At 40.8% G+C, this 21,197-nt stretch overlaps 2 protein-coding genes across 11 annotated transcripts in view; both read right to left on the bottom strand.

Annotated features, from left to right (window-relative positions):
• The window catches only part of INO80 (INO80 complex ATPase subunit), a 58,399-nt gene extending 45,829 nt beyond the window's left edge, over nt 1-12,570 (bottom strand). Inside the window, exons 1-2 of the mRNA XM_014058015.2 lie at nt 12,171-12,570; nt 3,555-3,740 (exon numbers count right to left, since the gene is read on the bottom strand). Of these exons, the coding sequence (XP_013913490.2) occupies nt 3,555-3,697 (143 nt within the window). The 5' untranslated portion in view covers nt 3,698-3,740; nt 12,171-12,570. The remainder of the gene's footprint in view (nt 1-3,554; nt 3,741-12,170) is intronic.
• Nucleotides 12,571-16,486: 3,916 nt separating this feature from the next.
• The window catches only part of EXD1 (exonuclease 3'-5' domain containing 1), a 30,853-nt gene continuing 26,142 nt past the window's right edge, over nt 16,487-21,197 (bottom strand). For all 10 annotated transcript variants that reach the window (XM_014058018.2, XM_087722515.1, XM_014058019.2 and 7 more), the window contains 4 exons: nt 21,067-21,147; nt 20,589-20,732; nt 18,753-18,944; nt 16,487-17,615 (listed from right to left, as the gene is read on the bottom strand). In XM_014058018.2, coding sequence (XP_013913493.2) covers nt 17,286-17,615; nt 18,753-18,944; nt 20,589-20,732; nt 21,067-21,147 — 747 coding nt within the window. In that variant the 3' untranslated portion in view covers nt 16,487-17,285. The remainder of the gene's footprint in view (nt 17,616-18,752; nt 18,945-20,588; nt 20,733-21,066; nt 21,148-21,197) is intronic.

Here is a 21,197-nt window from a genome sequence, read left to right as displayed (position 1 = left end):
CGCAGGGCTTCACAGGGACCTTTCCCCCTCCCACTGCTTCACTCGCTCGCTCGCTTTCCCCCCTTTGGCTAATTTGGGCTTCTCTTTCAAAGAAAGAAAGAAAGAGAGCCTGAACTCTGGAAGAGGAGGAGCCAGGGTGTGGAAGGGGTTTACAATCCCCCTCCCTTCCCATCTGGGAGCAGCCTGAAAAAACTGCTGGGAGGTATGTGGTTCCTAGGTCAGCGGCGCGTGGGATCAAACTAGGAAGAAACTGGAGGTGGGGGGGGAGCAGTTCGAGAGACTATGGAGAATATGGACTTCAGAGGCGGACCAGAAAGAGGTCCCGACAAAGATCCGAGGCTGAATTCGGCAGTGTTTATGGATCAGGGTCAGCCCCACCAGCTGGCGGACGGAGCAGAAGCAGCCCCAGGGCTCCGCTGCCGCTCCCCGCATTTTCTGGACGGGGATCCCTTGGAGAGGGGATTCCTTCCTGCGAGACCCCGTCCAGAAAATGCAGGGAGCGGCAGCGGAGCCCCGGGGCTGCTTCTGCTGCGTCCGCTGGACTGTGGGGCTTGGAAGGGGGCGGGAAGAGCGGCGGGGCTGGCGGTGGCCGGCGGTGGCAGGCTGGTTCGCCTCCTCCTCCTCCAACAGGCAACAGCACTGCCGGATCCAGTTGTAGACTCGAGTATAAGCCGAGGCGGCTTTTTTCAGCCCAAAAAGTGGGCTGAAAAACTCAGCTTATACTCGAGTATATACGGTAATAAAAGAAAAGTAATGTTGCAAAAAATAGTTATGCTCCACAGCAGTGGTTCCCAAACCTTTTTAGTCCACCGCCCCCTTGGTGCTACAAACTGATCCTCAGTGCCCCCCACCTAGTGGTGGAATTCAATTTTTTTTACTACCGGTTCTATGGCCGTGGCTTGGTGGGCATGGCTGGAGGAGTGTCATGTGACTGGTCTGTTTGCACAACAGAAGGAAGATAGTAACAGTAAAATTCAAAACTGTAACAATTGCACATTTATTCAAAATCCAATTTAAAAACCTTTTTAGTTAATGTTAATTCAACAAAATTGTTGAACATGATCCAGTGATACCAGGTTTTCAAAGTCTGATAGTCATTTATCAAGAACCTTAGTAACTAGTAACTTAGTAAACTCAGTAAAATTTAGTAACTACTTCACTGTTCAGTAAATTCGTAGCAATAGCAATAGCAATAGCAGTAGACTTATATACCGCTTCATAGGCCTTTCAGGCCTAAGCGGTTTACAGAGAGTCAGCATATTGCCCCCAACAATCTGGGTCCTCATTTTACCCACCTCGGAAGGATGGAAGGCTGAGTCAACCCTGAGCCGGTGAGATTTGAACCGCTGACCTGCTGATCTAGCAGTAGCCTGCAGTGCTGCATTTAACCACTGCGCCACCTTGGCTCGTAATGTGATTGATGGGCTTGATGAAGTGATACCAGTTTCCCAATGTCTGGTTTTAAGTCACTTAGCAGAGTGCAACGTTTCCCAACCTTGGCAACTTGAAGATGTCTGGACTTCAACTCCCAGAATTCCCCAGCCAGTATTCCCTAGCTGGGGAATTCTGGGAGTTGAAGTCCAGACATCTTCAAGTTGCCACGGTTGAGAGACACTGTTCTAAAAGCATCAGAACTGTTTTCCTCTCCTCTCCTATTACGGTATCAGAGGAGCCTTTTCGGTGGCATTAACTCCTGGCTCTAGTTTCCAGTAGTTTTGGGTGATGGTTTGTCTTCAAAGACATTTAAAAACAGCGGCCCGTTTCCTACCAGTTTACCCCTGGAGTTCATGCAAAACTTGCTTTGTCGTCGGCCATGTCGAAATTTCATTTGGCCATTGCCCCGCTGCCCCCTTCCCACCCAAAGAACACCACCCACCACCCCCTTTTTTATGTTGCGGGAGGATTTTAGTTGCCACACGCACATATGGGGATCCCCGGTCCCGGGATCCCCCTTCGCGCGCCTGAAGAAAAGCGGGCTCCCTGCCTGCGGAACGCGGTACTGCTGCCCTTGGCGCACAATGCGCAGATCGACAGAGTGCGTGCCGACAGACTGGCTACCCTGAGGAATGTGCGGTATGCAAGAGGCCAGAAACAACCATTCGACGGGACGGGGGGGGGGAGGACGGGAGTGGCCCATGTCTGCGGCGGGCTCAGGGAGCACGCCTGTTCCGAGCTGTGGCACTCGGTCTCGAAAGGCAGGGGGAAAGCCCTGAGCAGCATGTGCCTAGCCGCCGTGTGGGAGCGGTGCGGTGTCTTCCGATTTAGTGACTCCCCACCCTCCTCTGCTCAGTTGCACACGCTCTATGTTTTCTCTCTCTCTTTTGCTGGGTGGTGGTTGAGTCCGCTGGTAGTTTAGATCGATTCTGCTGTTAACTCGCGGTGGGGGACAGCAGCAACAAGAAGCTGCAGTGGTAGTATCGAGCAGATCAACAAAGAAGGGGCATTTATGGAAGGCTGGCCAGCTGAAGCTGTAGGCTCCTTCTCTGCCGCCTGCTGCCCCCCTTGCCTCTTAGCGCCCCCCTAAGTCATCCCACCGCCCCCAGGGGGTGGTACTGCCCACTTTGGGAACCACTGCTCCAGAGCAACTTTCATTTTTCTCATCTCTAACACCAGAAGGAAGTAAAGTTGACTTCAAATCCTGTGGATACACCGATATACTTAAGGTATTTTTGGCAATAAAAGCAGTTTGCCACTGCCACCTTCTTGAATGCTTTTTCAACTTTAGTGTAGCCTAAAACCCTGATATTCTCTGTGGTCTCCAGGTACTAATTATGCCCAATTCTGTTTAGTTTCCATACTCAGACAGGATTAACCAATTGTTGCCTGGCACTCTAACCCAAGGGTCCCCAACCCCCGGTCCACAGACTAGAACCAGTCTGCGGCCCAGTGGTAACCTGGCCTTGCATATGGTGGGCAAGTGCATGAAGCTCCATTTGGTGCACAAAACTATCCCCCCCCACCACCACTGCCAAAACACGTACCACAAAATGTTAGGGACCATTGCTCTAACCCTAAATGGATATTATGTATTAGATGTCTGAATAAGATAAAATCAAGTATAATTTTATAAATATACAACATAATACAATTTAAAAATACTGTTATATAAAGTACATTTTTCCACATTCAGTACTGTATAGTTTGGTATACTTTCAATTTTCTTCCATTTTTCTAGAAATCTTTCTTCTTCTTCCGTGATTTCAAATTTTCCAGTTCGCATTAGAAAACAACAGTGACTTTGGCAAACTTAGTATGTGTATTTTTAAATACCCTATGCTTTCAGAACTTAAATGAAAAATAAACACATAAGTTCTGGTCACATCTCCCATTCTGTTAAAAACATTAACAGCAGCACAAGGATATGCATGTGGATATTTGGGCATACACTCTGCTCCTTTCTGAATATGAAAATCTGAAGCTGACATTTGAGTTATCTGTAGGTCCCCATCCTTTTGGAGCTCATTCACCTTCATGACGGAAACTAATTAGGAATTAAGATAGTTGGAATATGAAATGAGTAGTTTTTTAAGTCCACATCAAAATGGTTTTGATACCTGGATGCAGTCCTATTGAAGATGGCAGAAGTCTGTCGTAAAAAGTGATCCAACCGCAGAGCTTTCTCCAAATACCGCAGATAGAGAGGCGTTGCCAGCTCTGTGCAGTTGCCATCCTCTCCTGAACCCAGCTCTGAGGCCATAGAACAAGTCTCTCTTCATGCAAAGATGTCTCCTAACGCACAGCTGTTTCGAAACAAAATGTAGTAGTTTAACATATCATACTTATTTTCTGGATCTTTTTTTTCAGTGGCTGGAGAAAGTACCATATTTTTCAGAGTATAAGACACACCAAAATATAAGACTCACCAAGGTTTTGAAGAGGCATTTTTTTAAAAAAAAGTAGGTAGGTAGAGGGATAGAGAGGGAACGAAAGAGAGAGAAATACAGTAGGGAGGGAGGGAGAGAGTGTGAGTAGTTAGGTAGGTAGGTAGATAAAGGGAGGGAGGGAGGGAGGGAGGGAGGGAGGGAGGGAGAGAGAGAGAGTGAGTAGGTAGGTTGGTAGGTAGATAGAGGGGGAGAGAGAGAAACACAGTAGGTAGGTATGGAGAGAGAGAGAGTAGGTAGGTAGGTAGATGTTTCCAGATGTATTTATCCATGTACTGGAGAAGGAAATTGCTGACAATCTGCAGCACCTAAGACTTTGTTTCTGCTGACACAGCACTTGGTCAATCTAATTCTCATCAATCAGTTAAAGAGCTTTCCGAAAGGGAAAAAGAAAAGTTTTCGCACTCTGCAAACCTCCCAAAAAAGGTGTTTTTCATGAAAACGGCCTCGTTTTTTTTAAAAGGCATGAATAGCCTGGGGGGGACGGGACTTGCAGAGTGTTCCTGGGGGGGGGGGGGCAAAAAACAAGCAAAAAAGCCAATTTTTCTGTCAAAAAAAAATGCATGCATAGCCTTATGGAGGCTTATAGAGTGCTGCTGGGGTGGGGCAAAAAACTGACCCATTTTTTGTTTATTTCTGCCCTCCCCAGCCCCCAGGAGCTCTCTGAAAGCCTCCATGAGGGTATGCACGACCATTTTGGTGAAGGGGCGGGGCTTCTGGAGGCAAAAAAATGCTGCATTCAGTGTATAAGACGCACCCAGAGTTTCAGCCTCTTTTTTGAGGGAAAAAGGTATGTCTGGTACTCCGAAAAATACGGTACATTATTTTCCTACATCACATTTCACACATGGCAAGCCTAAAGAAGAATATAGTTAAGAAATCAGAAGTTGCAGAATTACACAATTATTCTACATAAAGTTAATTCCACCTGAAAGAGAAAATATGGAGATGGTGCTGAAATAGGCAAATAAATTACATCCTCCCCATATATATTTCCCCAAAGAAAAATTATTACTATCCAATTATTTGTATATACTTGTTAATATACAAGTTATAATCCCATAAAATTATTTTCCATATTGATTAAATGTATAGTGTGTTTTGTATATCACCCTATACAGGGGTTGCATCCTGTCTATTTTAGGCTTATCTTTTGCTTCCAGTATCATAACAAACAAATCTCTGCTTTAATGGAATTGTGTTCTAATCTCTGGTCCAAATAAATTTCTAAAAACTCTCCTATATTCTCACTCTTTCTTATGCCATTGACAGCATTATCTTGATATAGACCTCAAGCAAATTTCTGAATCCATCTTGCCTATCTCCTGAGAAACCAGTATGCAGGTCAAGAAGCAACAGTTAATAAAACTGGACATGGAACAAATGATTGGTTCAAAATAGGAAAGGAATATGACAAGTCTGTATATATTGTCACCCTGCTTATTTAGGTTATATACAGAGTACATAATGTGAAATGCTAGCTGAATGCTAGCTCCCGAGAATTAAGATTATCAACAACCTCAGACATGCAGATGATATCTCTTCATGAGGGTAAAAGATAAGAATACAAAAGTTGGGTTGAAACTTGACATTAAAGAAACTAGGATCAAGGCATCTGGTCTTGGCAAATAGAAGGAGAAGAAATGGAAGCAGTGACAGATTTTATCTTTTGGGCTCCAAGCTTACTACAGATGGTGACCACAACCATGAAATTAAAATTTGTTAATAAACCTAGACAGCATATTAAAAAGCAGAGACATCACATTGCTTTCAAAGTTCTGTAGTGTCAAAGCTATGGTTTTCCAAGTAGTAATGTATGGATGTGAGAGTTTGTGCCATAAGGAAGGACAAGCACCTAAGAACTGATACTTTCGAGATGTGGTGTCCCTTGGGACTACCAGGACAATCAATCCTAAAGGAAATCAATCCTGACAGTTCCTTTGAAGGATAGACACTGAAGCTGAAGCTCTAATACTACGGCCACCTAATGAGAAGAGAGGACACATTGGAAAAGATCCTGATGTTGGGAAAGATCGAAGATAAAAAGGCGAATGTGGTGGTAGAGGATGAGACAGTTAGATAGTGTCATTAATGCAATGGACATTAATTTGGGCAAACTACAGCACAGTAGGGGGGGCTACGGAGAAGAGTGGAACAAGACTTAGTGACTGAACAACATCGAAATAATGGTTAAAGTGCTGAAGCAGGCGCCAGGTCCCCCCAGGTTCTAGTCCCTCCTTAGGCATGGAAGGGGCTAGGTGTCTTTGAGATTCCCCTAGAATAGGAAATTGAAAAACCTCTATCTATGACCCTAACAGGACCAGTGTGGTCATTATGGTTTATAACTGTCAATAAAGAGGCATTCATCCTGCAGAATCCAAATATATAGATACCGTATTTTTTGGAGTATAAGACGCACCAAGGTTTGGAAGACGCAAATTAAAAAAAAAGTTTTTGCACTCTGCAGGACTCCCAAAAATGGCCCATTTTTTGCAAAAACGGGCCCGTTACCCCCCCCCCAAAGGGCATGAATAGCCTTTAGGAGGCTTGTAGAGGGCTCCTGGGGGTGCCCTCCCCAAAACTAGCAAAAAAACCAACCAATTTTTGGTGAAAATGGGCCCGTTTTTTTGTCAAAAAAAAAGGCATGCATTGCCTTTAGAAAGCTTAGAGAGTTCTCCTGGGGGCTGGCCAAAATTGAGCAAAAAAACCCAACTGGTTTTTCACTCATTTCTGCCCTCCCCAGCCCCCAGAAGCACTCTATAAGCCTCCTAAAGGTAATGCACGGCCATTTTGGCAAAGGGGCGGAGGTTCAGGAGGTCAGTGTATAAGACACACCCAGATTTTCAGCCTCTTTTTTGAGGGAAAAGGGTGCGTCTTATACTCCGAAACATATGGTATATGCACCAAAACCTAATGTTTCAGAGAACTGAGCAGACCTGGCCATGGCACAGCAGGAACTGAAAATTGTTGACTTTCATAATTTTGTTTCTACAGCAAACTGAAATGCATGCTAAAAATATTTTTGTAAAGAGAAATTTTGAAACATTAGGAGCTATCACTGTGCACATAAGGATGGATAATCAGAAGAGTGAAGATGGTACACAATCAAAGCCCTATCTCTTTTATGTGCATGTGACCTTGATACAGATACAAAAGGGCCAGGCATCAATATAGCAGTCATAATTCCCATCTGATTTTGCTGACTCTCCCCATGAATGCCCTTGCTATGGGCTGAATTGGTTATATTAAACCATAATATAATTTGTTTGGTTTTCAGCTAACTTCTGTTTATGGAATAAATTGCGTTTTGCTGAATAAATGGAGCAAAATACAATTTATTCCATAAATTGTATACCAGCAAGTCATTAGCACAATAAATACATCCAGATACTCACTTTCTAGTTGGCCTTGCACAGCAAATAAATCATAATTTGCAAGTTAATCTAATGTAATCTAATGTTATAACTCAGAAACCCGGTCTTACATATAAGTGAGTGGGTTTACTAACATGTTAAACCTAAGATGTGTAAACTAGACACCAAATTTGATCTAAAAATCTAAGTAACAGCAAAGAAATATGGAAAGCTCTGCTTTTTGCTGTCTTCTCATAGGTTATTCAGAATGGTTTAGGCTAGCTGTGGTAAAACTAATGTAAACCAAGTCCCTACTGGGCTAACTTGGCCAGATGGTTGGCCACTCTGAGAACCGACTATATTCTTATTAAAATATTTAGCATATGATACAGTATTAACAGGTAGCCCTCGAAGATGGTAAGGATCTGAAGTATAAATTAGCCCCTTGGACTCAGAAGTGATCCAGCAATCACTACAACCCTCCACAGTACTAATTATTCTGTAATACCACTGTTGACCAACCAATGAATGGCAGCTGTAATTTTTTACATATTAGCTTAAGGACAGCCCCATGCAGAATGAATGACAGTAATCCAATCGCAAAATATACACAAAATCAATTGACTTTTTCAACACAAGAGAAATCTGGACTGCATGTTCATTTTATATGTCCTTCAATATAAAATTAATTTCTTCTTAAAGAAAAAAAAATTAACAAATACAAATTTTATTTTTTCTTTGGAAGGAAAGGCTCTACCTTTAGAATGTTGTCCCGAGTTTTCTCAGTTACAAAGTGTAACAAATTAATATGTGTAAAGTTCTATAACTCAATTGAAAATATCTCTAAAATTATACTCTTCTTCAGTGCTCATTCATCTTTCATTAACACTCGAGACTCTACAAACAACTAAACTTCAGTGAATCCAGTTCTTATCTAAGCCATTCACCCCTCAACTCTGAAGGGCCCAAGAGCCTTGTTAGAGCAAAAAAGTTGTCAATCCAATTAATTTTAACTTCAAAAATCACTTTGAAAGTTTCTTTAATAAAAACTCTTAGCAATTGCAACTATTTCTCTATTAGAGTTAACTGAACAGGATCTATTCCCCAGCTGATTATTCACTTCAGCTGCCTAAAAGAAGGAACCCACCACTGGGCAGCAAACAGGAAAGTTATCACTACTGCACAATACAAAGCATCAGTTTGGATTTTATCCAAATTATATCTGTCAGTGTAAAAAATGGGAAACTTTAAAACAGCTTAAGGATGATATCTGAATGGGAGGTCAAGGATGATGCATAACTAGTAGTGATGTTCCATGAGAAAGTATTTATCAGGTGCGAACAACCAGACCCACAGGTACAGAGTTTGAGCTAACTGCTTTATTATATTCTGCCTACAATACAGGAATCTCTCCAGTCTGGCGGCCTTCTCCTGGGAACAGGTAGAAAAGGCTCCAAGGTACTTGGGAATTGGGAATTGTTATGGGACATATAACATTCATTTTCTTTGACCTAAGAAGGCAAGTGACAAAGTTGTTCTGTTTGAGCTTACTGTAACTTCCAATAAGCAATTCCTCTTCCTATCCCTGACAAAAAGCATCTATCTTAATATAAGCAATATCCCACAACGTACTGAAAACTACTCTTCTCCAATGCATTTTCTGTCTTCTAAAGTAAGCACTAGAAATTATTTATTTTAACTGAAATGTATATGCTTTGTTCATCCACTTTTCAATCATTTGTATAAATGATTCATGCTTTTAATCCAAAAATATTTGAACCACCTGTAGAGAATGCTACTGTGCATGCATGCTTAGTATTGTACTTGTATTAAGGGCCCAACAGGATCTCTGAAACTGCAGTTGAGACTATTATGGTGGGGGAAGGAGACATAGGTGACATTACAAATACAGTCCATTATTATCTCACATGGACTGATTTATTGCAAATTATAGCTTTGGGTAAAATATCATCAAGCTACAGTAACTGTTTTAAGTCTATTATATTGTCAAGTCAGTGCTCCTATTTTAATTAAAGTATGTATGTTTATGTTTATGTTTTATTGTTAGGTGTATATAGCATTTTAACTACACTAATGTCAATGGCCCATAGCAGCATATGGCCATTTGTATTTGTAGCTGCACAAGGATTATACACATAGAACCTCACCTATACTTTTACTCAGGGAACTCAATTTTCTCTTTCTTATGAAAGGCTAAGTCATACATCATGAGTTGTTTTGGCACCACATATCAGTACAAACATGATTCCGCAATATGCTGAATCACAAACTATTTGTACAACCTATATTTTGGGTGACATTCACACATCATAGCAGGCCAGTGTTGCCATCATGGATTACAGTCAGCACCATATCTAAAATATTCAAAAGCTTGTAATACTTTGACAGAATTTATATAAAATATTATTTGGAGGATTATGTGACTTTCTATTTAAGTTCAGGAAGGAAAACTGCAAGCCTCAACAAACAGCATGCTGCAAAGCATCCAATTCCTACCTTAACTCATAATCAAAATGCATTCAATTGTGTTCAATTATGGATTTTTAAAATTTCCAGAAATGATAATATTGCAAAACAAATTTGAGGGAAGAACCTGAAAATTTAGGGAAAATGAAAATATATGCATGGTTACTGAATTCGGAGTAATATGTCACCATTTTTTGGGGATGTTTAATAGAAGCAGGTAGGCAGAGTTAAAAATGCAAACAAAAGTTCATCAATGCTATGATAAAATGAAAGAAGAAAGTAGGTATTTTCTTCCTCTGCATGAAATAGATTAATTTTAGAACACTGAGAAAGGGACAAAGCTTCTAAAAACACATTTTGTAAAAAGGAAAAGTTGTATAATCACTCGTTTTCTGCATATGAAATACTGGCATTTCTACATTTTAGATCCCTTTTTTTCTTAATTTCATAAATTTCTAAAAAATGGAGCTCTATTTCTAAAAGTATGAGTTCAGAATAAAAATATTAATATTTATTTTATTAAATTTTATGATCTATAAGGGCCACCCATCTCCCTTGGTTGTGTACGAGGATTTATTTTCTCTTGTGTTTTTCATACCTCAAATATCTCCTGTATTCAAAATATTAAGAAAGGCAAAACAGCATATTTGAAAAAGGAATAACTCTATATGTAACTGGAAAGGTAACAAGCGTAATAATGAATTAATACATTTCCTTTTCAGTATCCTCAAAAGCCATTCAGGTTTTGAGGAAAAAACACCAGTATTTTGTTAGTTGGATAGTTAGACATAATCACAAATATTTGGTATGCTTTCTGGGGAAAATAGGAGTAAAGTGTGTTGGACATGTTGAATTAGCTCTAAATTGTTGGACTGTCTTGAATTAGCTCCAAAAATAATAGACAGGATATAAATAATCAATAAAAATAAATAAATATGCATTGATATGTGACCAATGTACATGTCAATCGTGTAGAAGAATATCTAATTGAGGAATAACACTCCGGTGATAAATACGTCATACACAGATTTTTTTTATTATCATATAAAACATCACATTCCAAACAACATTCCTAATTCAACATCACTGAATAAGGTGCTTCACTGCTTAATCAAAATAAAATTGATTTAATATTATGAAGGATTTTATTAAAGCAAATAAACATTTTATTAGGTCTGGGGAAGACTTGGGAAACAATTCAGAAAATGTGCTTTAGAGAACATGGGAACAAAAAACTTGAGTACCATTCTGTAATTCTGCAACCACATCTTTCTTTGAGTTGACAGAGCTGAGTTTGCACTCCAGGCATTCTGAATCACCTTTTTTCCAAATAATTTCTCAAGTGCACCTTTACTAATTGCACCTTACATTTCACAATCTCAACTCAAATTAAACATCAGAAACACCCAAGTTCTACAAATCAATTTACCACAAGAACTTATCTGATATGCAGACCATGCATGCAAGAAGGGGTTAAAAAAGTGACCACCTCTATACTGTGCTGTGTTTCACTGCAGTGTTTGGTCAACTCGTACATTTAATCAAAAAATATATATACAAAGTCTAATTCCGAGAGCCAAGATTGCTAGCCATTAAGGGTCTGTTAGTTTGTAGAAAATATTAAAGATCAGACCTTTGGTGCAACAATCGATGCCAAAAGCCACTAAAAGCATCATCTACTTGTGTGTTACATTCCATGAAGAAGCACTTTTTAAATGTATTTCATTTTATTTATTTATTTCGTCAAGCATGAATTAGATAACAGATATAAGTATAGACATGATTATGAATACATGACATGAATACAAATACAAGGGAATATTAGGATTGTTATCCTGGTTTTATACATATAGGATAGATTTTTCTGATTAAGGTGACAAAGATGCACATTGACACTCCAAGCTCTTGGATTTTTATCCTTGATAAACGGCCATACCTGAATCTCAGATTCATTCAACATACCAACATGAATCTCTCTCCCCAAGTATTCCCACAACTAGAAATCGCGTATCTCAGAGAAGGGCACTGATTAGGCCGGGCGGCTTCCTCGCTTTCGACTGCCAGGCATGGAGCAAGCAAGGTGCGCACGTGTGACCGTGGACTGGGTGTGACCAACACACACACGCACTCACACACATACACTCACACACTGCGTGCTGCCCGAGGCCAGAAGGTAGCGAAGCATCGCCTGAGGAGCCTCCCTCGCCCTGCAGAAGCTTTGGAGGGTGGGGGGAAAGGGGAGACCCCCGGAGTACAGCACCCTCCCCACTAACGGGTCTCCCCCCCCTCAAGGCAACATCCTGTCCCTTTAAGAGTAGGCCCGACCGCCGGGGCGACTACCGGGGGGACTGCGAAGGAGTGGTCGGACAGGGGCTGATCCCGCGGCCTGGTCTAACGGGTCCCCGCTTTGCTGCCACCTGCCCCGGGCCCGCGAATCACAGCGCCTCACCTGCGCGCGTAGCTCGGCTTAGGCCGAGGGTATTTCTTGAGTTGTCCGCCCCGCTTTTCCCTCCCGGCCTCTCGCCCCTCGCTGCGTTGGCGCTGCCTGTGTCCTGCCGCGGCGCCCTCGACTTCTGCTTCGACAAGATGGCGGCCGCGCTATTGCTGCTGAGGAGGAGGCGGCGGCTGCGGGCGCTGGGACGGCGGCGGCGGCCACTTTCGCTCACTGAGAGGAGAGGAGCAGGGACACGGGGAGCCATGGCGGGGGGGAGGAGAGGCGCCATAGCCAGGCCAGAATAATCGAAAGCGGCACCCCCAGCTAGTGCTCTGAGCGCAGACACGGCGACATTCCCCAATGGGCTTCGCCGCAATTTTAATGCGGACCTTAAGTTCATATCCCGCGCTCGGTCCCCGTACAGAACCCAAAAGAAGTAATCCAGAAACGATTGGCTTATCGCTCGATTGGTTGAGTCTGAGAGTGACGGAAATTGCCGAGTGTTTTCGGCTCCCAGAAACTAGCGTGAGTTAGCCGTTCTCGCGCGAAGCTCAAGGAAAGAGTCGCGAGACTGCTATTCCAACGGGACCTCCCTGGAAGTGACGTATTGCTTCTCCTAATCTTAGCTAGGCATAAAGAGTAGTTGCGGGCCCAGGTAGGCCTCAACTTTGATTAGGTGAATTAGGTCTCCAGTTATGTGGACAGTAGGCTCATAAAAAACCTTCACCATCTTTTCAGATACGTTAAAATCGGGCCTTTTTCCTAGCGTTGTCGCTTGCCAATGGCTGTAGATGACTATTTTAGAACTTAAAATAAGTCGGAAAACACCTGGCATGCTTTGATTTTATTTTCTCTGACTCTGTGATCCAATTCAGCATTTTGAGATTTTTTTTTAATTGGTGAAAACTGTAATAATTGTTTTCATTTTAAGGATTTCAGCGCAGACTCTCCAAAGTAGTTTTGGGGATTTTTTGGATGTGTTCAAGTCAGCCTTGACTACAGATAGTCCTCGATTTACAACAGTTCATTTAGTGACCGTTCAAAGTTACAACGGCACTGAAAACCATTTTTCACAGTTACCTTTGTAGCATCCCCGTGTTCATGTGATCAAAATTCAGATGCTTGGCAACTGATGTTGTAGCTCCCAGGATCATGTGATCACTTTTTGCAACCTCCTGACAAGCAGTCAATGGGGAAGCCAGAGTCACTTGACTAACTTATCAACTGCAGTGATTCACTTAACAACTATGGCAAGAAATGTTGTAAAATGGGACAAAACTCAACAACATAAATTTTGGGCTCAATTCTAGTCGTAAGTTGAGGATTATCTGTATTGGCATCTGCTTGGATAAGTCTCTGCAGCTTTCTGGGTAACATTTTCAGAAGTGATTTTCTATTGCCTTTTCTGGACAGAGACAAAGTGACTGGAGTAAAGTCACCTAGCTGGCTTCATGCCCAAGGTATATATATACTTCAAAGTATCCCAATTTCTAATCTAGTACCAAATTGGCTGTCTGGTTTTGCCTTGGTTGTGTTATCATTATATACCTTGGAACTAATAAGGGGTATATCATTACAGGAAAGATGAATAAATCCCAAATTACTGATGTGCCATAAAATTGATGTCACTAGGTAGACTCTTCTCCATGATGCTTGGTCTGCAACTGGGGCCCTTGGGTTTTCCAAAAGTGCAACCATTGCCTTTATAATCAAGTTTATCTGCCTTGATGCTGACTGTCTTCCTTCTCTCTTTCACATTATAGATTTCTCAAGAGAGCTAGATTTAACGAATTACAGAATAAGAGAATTGGAAGGGACACTGGAGGTCGTTTAGTCCAACCCCCTACTAAAGCAGGAGACACTATACCATTCAGGACTAAGGGCTGTCCAATCTTTTCTTTAAAAACTTTAGGATAGAGCACTGACAACTTCAATAGGCAAGCTGGCCCATTGATTAATTATTCTCACTTACAGAAAATTTCTTCTTAGTTCTAGGTTGGATCTCTCCTTAATAAGCTTCCATCTGTTACTTCTTGCCCTGCCCTCAGGTGCTTTGGGGAATAGGTTGCCCCCATTCTTTGTAACAGCCTTTCAAATATTAAAAGACACACGCACACACACATATTGTCAGCCTCTGCTTTGCTGTTGCTTCGGCTGCCATGAAACAGGGAGGGGGGGCATGGTATTTGGGTGGGGTTACTCTTTGTGCTGGAGGAAAGTTCTGGAGTTCACCGGCTGCTCGGACTACGCATGCGTGGGAGTTTCCCGCCAGGATTAATGGCGTCTACATTCCATCTTCGTGATGCCTTTTGAAGTTATCTCGCACCTGACACTTGGGAGAATTATGATTGGCCTCTAACTGTGATGCCAAGGGGTGGGGAATGGGCTATTCTATATGTCAATCGCTTTCGCGCCTAAATGTTCAGATTTCGCTTCGCTATGCTTTTAATCATTTTTAATTAGTAAAAGTACACTTGATTTCCACACATGGAGACTCGTGGTCATTCTTTCCTAATTAGTAAATGAAGAGGAGCTGACACATATACAGTGACAAGCAATCAAGCGAGCCACTTGATGGGCTCCATCCTACTCTGGGTTCCCCAGACTCGTTGGCAAACCAGATGTTCAGGACCTTGCAAAAGAATGTCAAAGTGGAGGCTGGTCTAATCTCTGCAGAGATGAAGTTCCAAAGGGAAAGAGCGACCATAGAGAAAGCCTTTCTGGGTCCCACCAGATGTGTGACTGGCTTGTAAGAATATTACAATACACAATAGAATATTGTGTAAGATTTTATATTTGTTCCTCAAGTGAGAATAGTCTTGATTTATTCTGTGATTCATTGGATTCTTGGCTATCTTGGTACTTTTGAGTCTTCTACAAATCGATATTGAAAAGTGTCACTAATTTTTCTATCCTGCTTCTTCAAATTCCAAATTTAGCCTATGTAGTGCAACCAAATAAGAACTATTTTCTGCATGATTTTTTTGTACAAAAGACACACTGTGGCATGCAACTATATTTTCTAATGCCATCATTGTTACTTTGCAAAGTACTAGTGTAGTATACAATATTGTTCTTTTACCATTGATAGTTGATCTTAAAAGGCAGAAGCTAGCCCTCGCTTCAGTATCTTCAATGTCATTTCGAAGCCTGGTTGTTATACCTGTACTTCTTTAATCTTCTTTAATCTTAGTATCAAATTTTTACTGTGCTTGTTGAGTTTCATTACTAGTCCCTGCAAATCATTTATAGTTTCAGGTGTCAGAAAAAGCTCCATAGCTTAATCAAATTGATGTTTTCTCATCTCTTATCAATGTCAATTTGAATTTGATCATAAAACTCAATGATTTCCTTTTCTTTTGCATCAGAGGGTAGAGCAAGAGTGTCAAACTCAAGACCCGTAGGGTGGATCCGGCCCGCAGGGTGCCTAAATCCGGCTTGCGGGGCTGGCCTGGAAATATCAAAGGACTGGTCTGCTGTGCCTCTGGCAACCAAAACGGGATGGGAGAGCACCCTCGACACCCCGTTTTCAGCCTGGATGGCCTCCTGCAGCACTCTGCCAGCCAAAACATGGCACAAGGTGTGAACTGGCAGGGTGCTGCAGGAGGCATCCATCCTGTCTCCCCGCTCCCCTAGCTGGCCCACAGAGAACAATGCTGATTTGGGCCTCGAATAAATCCAGTTTGACACCCCTGGGTTAGAGCGTAAACATGAATAATTGTCAGATTAGAGGACTGTCTTGAAGTCTAATTGATCATTGGTCATTGATTGCATTGTAGCTAAAAACTATTCCTGCTGCAAGTAGTCCTCATTTAATGAACACAGTTGGGGCTGGAAACAATCATTAAGTAATAGGATTGGCCAAATGAAAGCACTTCTGTGCTTATGATCTTTCCTCAGCTTTTCTTTGCTTGCAAAATTTCAAATTTGAGGACTGGTTGCAAGTTATTTTTTCCTCACCATTGTAATGCAAACACTCACGGTATAAGCAGTTGCTAAATAAGAACATATTATTTCCCGACTATGAAAGGGATTGTCTGGACCTCTTTCAGTCAGGATACAGGCCCAGTTACACTCTTGTTATTTGCTGGTGAAAGGGGAATGGGAGTAGTGCAATCATCCTTGCTCTCCTTAACCTCTCAGCAGCCTTTGATACCATCAACCCTGGTACCCTTTTGTGCTGGCTACAGGGTCTGCAACTGGGTAATAGGAGTCTTGCACTGGTTTGGCTCCTTTCTCCAAGGCTGGTCCCAATTGGTGTAAATAAGGAGTGAGAGATCCAGCTCTTTTAAAAGACAGACTGTACACAATAACACAGATCCATTGCACTATTCCCTTTGGAAATAAGCAATTTTATTACTACATCCATTCTACATAAAGACTAACAACAAATCTAAAGTTTTCTTTTAAATTGAACATTCAAATTGTTTTACTGAACGGAAAAAGAAATCTCAAAATAGTGTCATGTTTTCTGAAAATTAGACAGAATAGATAAGACTTACCAAGTTTTTTAAGAGGTAAATTTTAAAAAAAGTTTTTGCAATCTGCAGACCTCCCAAACCCTCTGTATGTCTCATTTTTTGTGAAAAACGGGCATGCAGAGAGTTTTAGAGGCCTGCAAAGTGCTCCTGGGGCTGGGGGGGGGGGGGGAGAGGCATAAATGAGCAAAAAATGGCCCACTTTTTGTGAAAATGGGTCCATTTTTTGCCCAAAGGGGCATGTATAGTCTTTAGGTGGCTTGTAGAGTGCTGGTTTTTTTTGTAAAAACGAGCATAAAACGGCCTGTTTTTTGCTCGTTTTTGCTGCCCCCAGGAGCACTTTGCAGGCCTCCCAAACCCTCTGCACGTCCATTGTTGTGAAGGGGGCGGGGTTTCAGCAGGCCAAAAATGCTGTATTCAGTGTATGACGCCCCCAGATTTTCACCCTCTTTTGGGGAGGGGAAAGGTGTGTTTTATACTCTGAAAAATACAGTAATATCTATAGAAATTCTCAGTCATCCAGGTCATGGTTGTCCCAAAGGTGCTTTTTTAAAGAGGCAACCAGATTTTCTTGTTTTTTTCTTTGAAGATGGTTCTCTTCTCATCCAAGAAGCTTCTCAGAGCTGAAGAAGAGCTGCCTTGTTTTTTTTTTCTAGAGAAAAACTGAACTTTCTTTGTGGTTATTTTCCCCTTTGTCTCTTCCAATGTCCATTTTAGAGTCTATCTCATCATTGACAACTATGGGCTTTTGGTTATCATGGTTATATATCTCTTCTTTTTTATAATTGCCCTGGGTATCAGAATCTGGACAGTATGTTTTAGGATATGGTTCATTCTCTGCCTTTTTTCTTCTTATTGCCCCCATTCCCCTGATAAGGAAACCTTCCTCATTGAGCTGGAACTTTTGCACTGCAGTTTTTCTTCGGATGTTATAAAGATCTGCCAGTTGTCGTAGTTCTTCTGGTAACTCCATAGAAGATATCTGATTAACACAGGAACACAAACAGATGAGAACAGCACTTGATTATCATTATTTCTTTGAAGTGCTGTGTTTTATCACTGAATGAGGTAAATATGAACAATACAGCACTTTGCACTGAATTCAGAAGTTCTATTTTCTATAATGTTTGAAGAATATTTATATGTATGAGGCAATTTTACTAGGGCTGTGCAAGGTATTTAGAAAAGGTAACCGGCAAAGCTTGTTTAAAGCCCTATTTCAAAACATTAAATCAGCTCTGTTCTTTGAAAAACTTCACACATGATGTGGCCACACACCAGCCTTTTCATCCCAGCATTAAAATGAGGTTTGCATGGATTCATATGTATAAGCAAGATCCAAAGCTGCAGCTGTTTGCAGACTACCTGTTTTGAATCCTTTGTACACACGGAGTATTTATTGCATATTTTTAATATGACATTCATCAATATTCCCAAAAATATGAAGCCACTGATCATTAGATACATTAAAATATCACTTGTTGTTTGTATGTACACTGAGAGCTTATGCACCAGAGACAAATTCCTTGTGTGTCCATTCATACTTGGCCAATAAAGAATTCTATTCTATTCTAAAAACAGGAGTTGTACCTGTTCCAATACTACTATTATTTTGCTATAAGGTGAACACTTACTTCCATTTCTTTTTTATATTTTAAATTTCAACGTTGGCATCAATTTTTATTGATTTAACTTACTACTATTACCTTTTATTTAATGTTAATGAACTTTCTCTTTTACTAATGCCCTAAAAAGATATGTAATAAGAAATATAGATAAAATATTCTTTTCACAATTAAATATAGTAGGAAGAATGAACAATACATTTTTAATATACTTGTTCTGCTAAATGGAAATTCTGAATTAATATGCATACTAACATCCAACTCAATAGGAGCTTTGCATCTTCTCTCTCAATAAAATGTAAAGCATCTAATGAAGTTTTACAACTGCCATTCTTCCACATAATTAAAACAGAATGACAGCAAAGGTTTTTTTTTTAAAAAAAAATCTTCCCTAATGCAGGATTCAATGCCAATAAAGTACTTTAGTTAGTAGCTAATAGCATTGATAAATTAGATGATCCTACCAAACAGTGTACAATTGAGATTGAACTCACCTTGATGCTCCCCAGGGGATCTGCAGATCCTTGCCTAAATGCATTCAAGTAACTATCCACTAATGTTGTTAAATCAGACATAATTTCACCAAGCAGCAGCAAACGGAGAGGGAGGAGATACGCTGTTTCCAGGGCTAATATATTCAACAATACAGGTGGAAGGGGTCGCACAAACCAGACCTCAGGATCTTCCTATATGAAAAAGTACAAAACAGTATTTTTGAGGTATGCAGTGGAGTACCCCAAGGCTCTGTTTTGGGCCCAGTACTCTTCATCATCTTCATCAATGATTTGGATGAAGGAATAGATGGGGAACTCATCAAATTTGCAGATGACACCAAGCTGGCAGGAATAGCCAACACTCCAGAAGATAGGCTAAAGATACAGAAGGATTTTGACAAACTTGAACATTGGGCACTATCTAATAAAATGAAATTCAATGGTGAAAAGAGTAAGGTTCTACATTTAGGCAACAAAAACAAAATGCACAGGTACAGTATAGGTGGTACCTCAACAGTAGTAACTGTGAAAGGGATCTTGGAGTCCTATTGGACAACCATTTAAATGGTTGCATTTAGTAGTGTGCAGCAGCTGCCAAAAAAGTCAACACAGTTCTAGACTGCATAAACATAGGGATAGAATCAAGATCACGAGAAGTGGTAATACCACTTTATAATGTCTTGGTAAGGCCACACTTGGAATATTGCATTCAGTTTTGGTCACGAGGTAGAAAAGATGTGGGGACTCTAGAAAGAGTGCAGAGAAGAGCAACAAAGATGATTAGGGGACTGGAGACTAAAACGTATGAATGGTTGCAGGAACTGGGTATGTCTAGTTTAATAAAAAGAAGGACTAGGGGAGACATGATAGCAGTGTTCCAATATCTCAGGGGTTGCCACAAAGAAGAGAGAGTCAAACTATTCTCCAAGGCACCTGAGGGTAGAACAAGAAGCAATGGGTGGAAATTAATCAAGGAGAGAAGCAACTTAAAACTGAGGAGAAATTTCCTGACAGTTAGAACAATTAATCAATGGAACAGTTTGCCTCCAGAAGTTGTGAATGCCCCAACACTGGAAGTCTTTAAGAAGATGTTGGATAGCCATTTGTCTGAAAGGGTTTCCTGTCTAGGCAGGGGGTTGGACTAGAAGACCTCCAAGGTCCCTTCCAACTCTGCTATTGCATTATATTGTATTACTCAAAACTGACTTTGTTAGTAGAATTGCAGGTATAGTCTAACACAGTGTTTTTCAACCACTGTGCCGTGGCACACTAGTGTGCCGTGACATAGTGTAAGGTGTGCCGTGGGAAAAACACTTTATATATAGTCAATATAGGCACAGAGTTAATTTTTTAAACATTTTCTAATGGTGGTGTGCCTCGTGATTTTTTTCATGAAAAAAGTGTGCCTTTGCACAAAAAAGGTTGAAAAACACTGGTCTAACACAGGGGTGTCAAACTCACGTCGTCATGATGGCATCATGGGACGTATCAGGACTTTTTCCCCCTTTGCTAAACTGGGTGTGGGAGTGGCCAGCACATGACGTATCTGCCCCATGGGCGGGGGGTTGACTACCCTGGTCTAACAGCAAAGAACTATTTGATTTGGAAAAGCTACAAAATATTTCGCACATAATTTCTATCTTGTTATCAGCAACATCTAGCTCAGTACCAAATGAAAGAAAAATCATGGATTAGTATTTAGGATAAGTATTAAGTGTATGCTATTTTAGACATAATTTCAATTACAACTTTAAGAAGTTATAAAATAAATAATGGGCTACAAAGCAGATCTGATTTCCTTCAACTCCCACCATGATGCCATCAGAGCCATCTTACCTCCATTGCTTGCTGTTTGTATTCCAAAAAAGAAATGCATTTGTCAGGCAGCCTAAAATATCGCATTAAACACTCTTGTAAAGTGCTGATTCTATGTGGAAGGTAGCCACCTGTTTCTGTTGAGAACTGTAATACATCAGCAACCTATCAGTGAAAAAGTGAAATGATCAATTAGTCACTTCTGTAGTTCACAAAAGAAACTTGAATATAGGTATTATTTTAATATTAATCCAACAAATAGGTTTTTTTAGATTTAAGAATATTTTTCAGCAAATCATTGATATGTTATTAGCAAATAGAAAGGCAATAAAAGGTTTTTAGACAGCCATCTTGACTCAGAAACAAGTTGTATGGAATGTTTTATGCATTATTAAGGACAAATACATTTCAGATACATTGCATACATTACTTTATGGAGTAGCATATTAAGCTACTTCCCCTCAAATCTGGTTACATACAAGAGTATTTGACAAGCTACCTGTGTATCAAAGACATTGGAGAGCACAATTCCATATTGGTGAGAAAGACAATCTGAGAGCCAACGACAATCATGGATAACCTAAGAAATATGAAGAAGCAAGATCATTTTGATCAAGGAATATAATAAAA

The sequence above is a fragment of the Thamnophis sirtalis genome, unplaced genomic scaffold (genome assembly GCF_051295495.1).
Source record: "Thamnophis sirtalis isolate CommonGarterSnake01/CBP01778 unplaced genomic scaffold, rThaSir2_p1.2 scaffold_1, whole genome shotgun sequence".
Lineage (NCBI taxonomy): Eukaryota > Metazoa > Chordata > Lepidosauria > Squamata > Natricidae > Thamnophis > Thamnophis sirtalis.
Note: the sequence above shows the minus strand (reverse complement) of the source record. Positions and strands in the feature narration are given on the sequence as shown.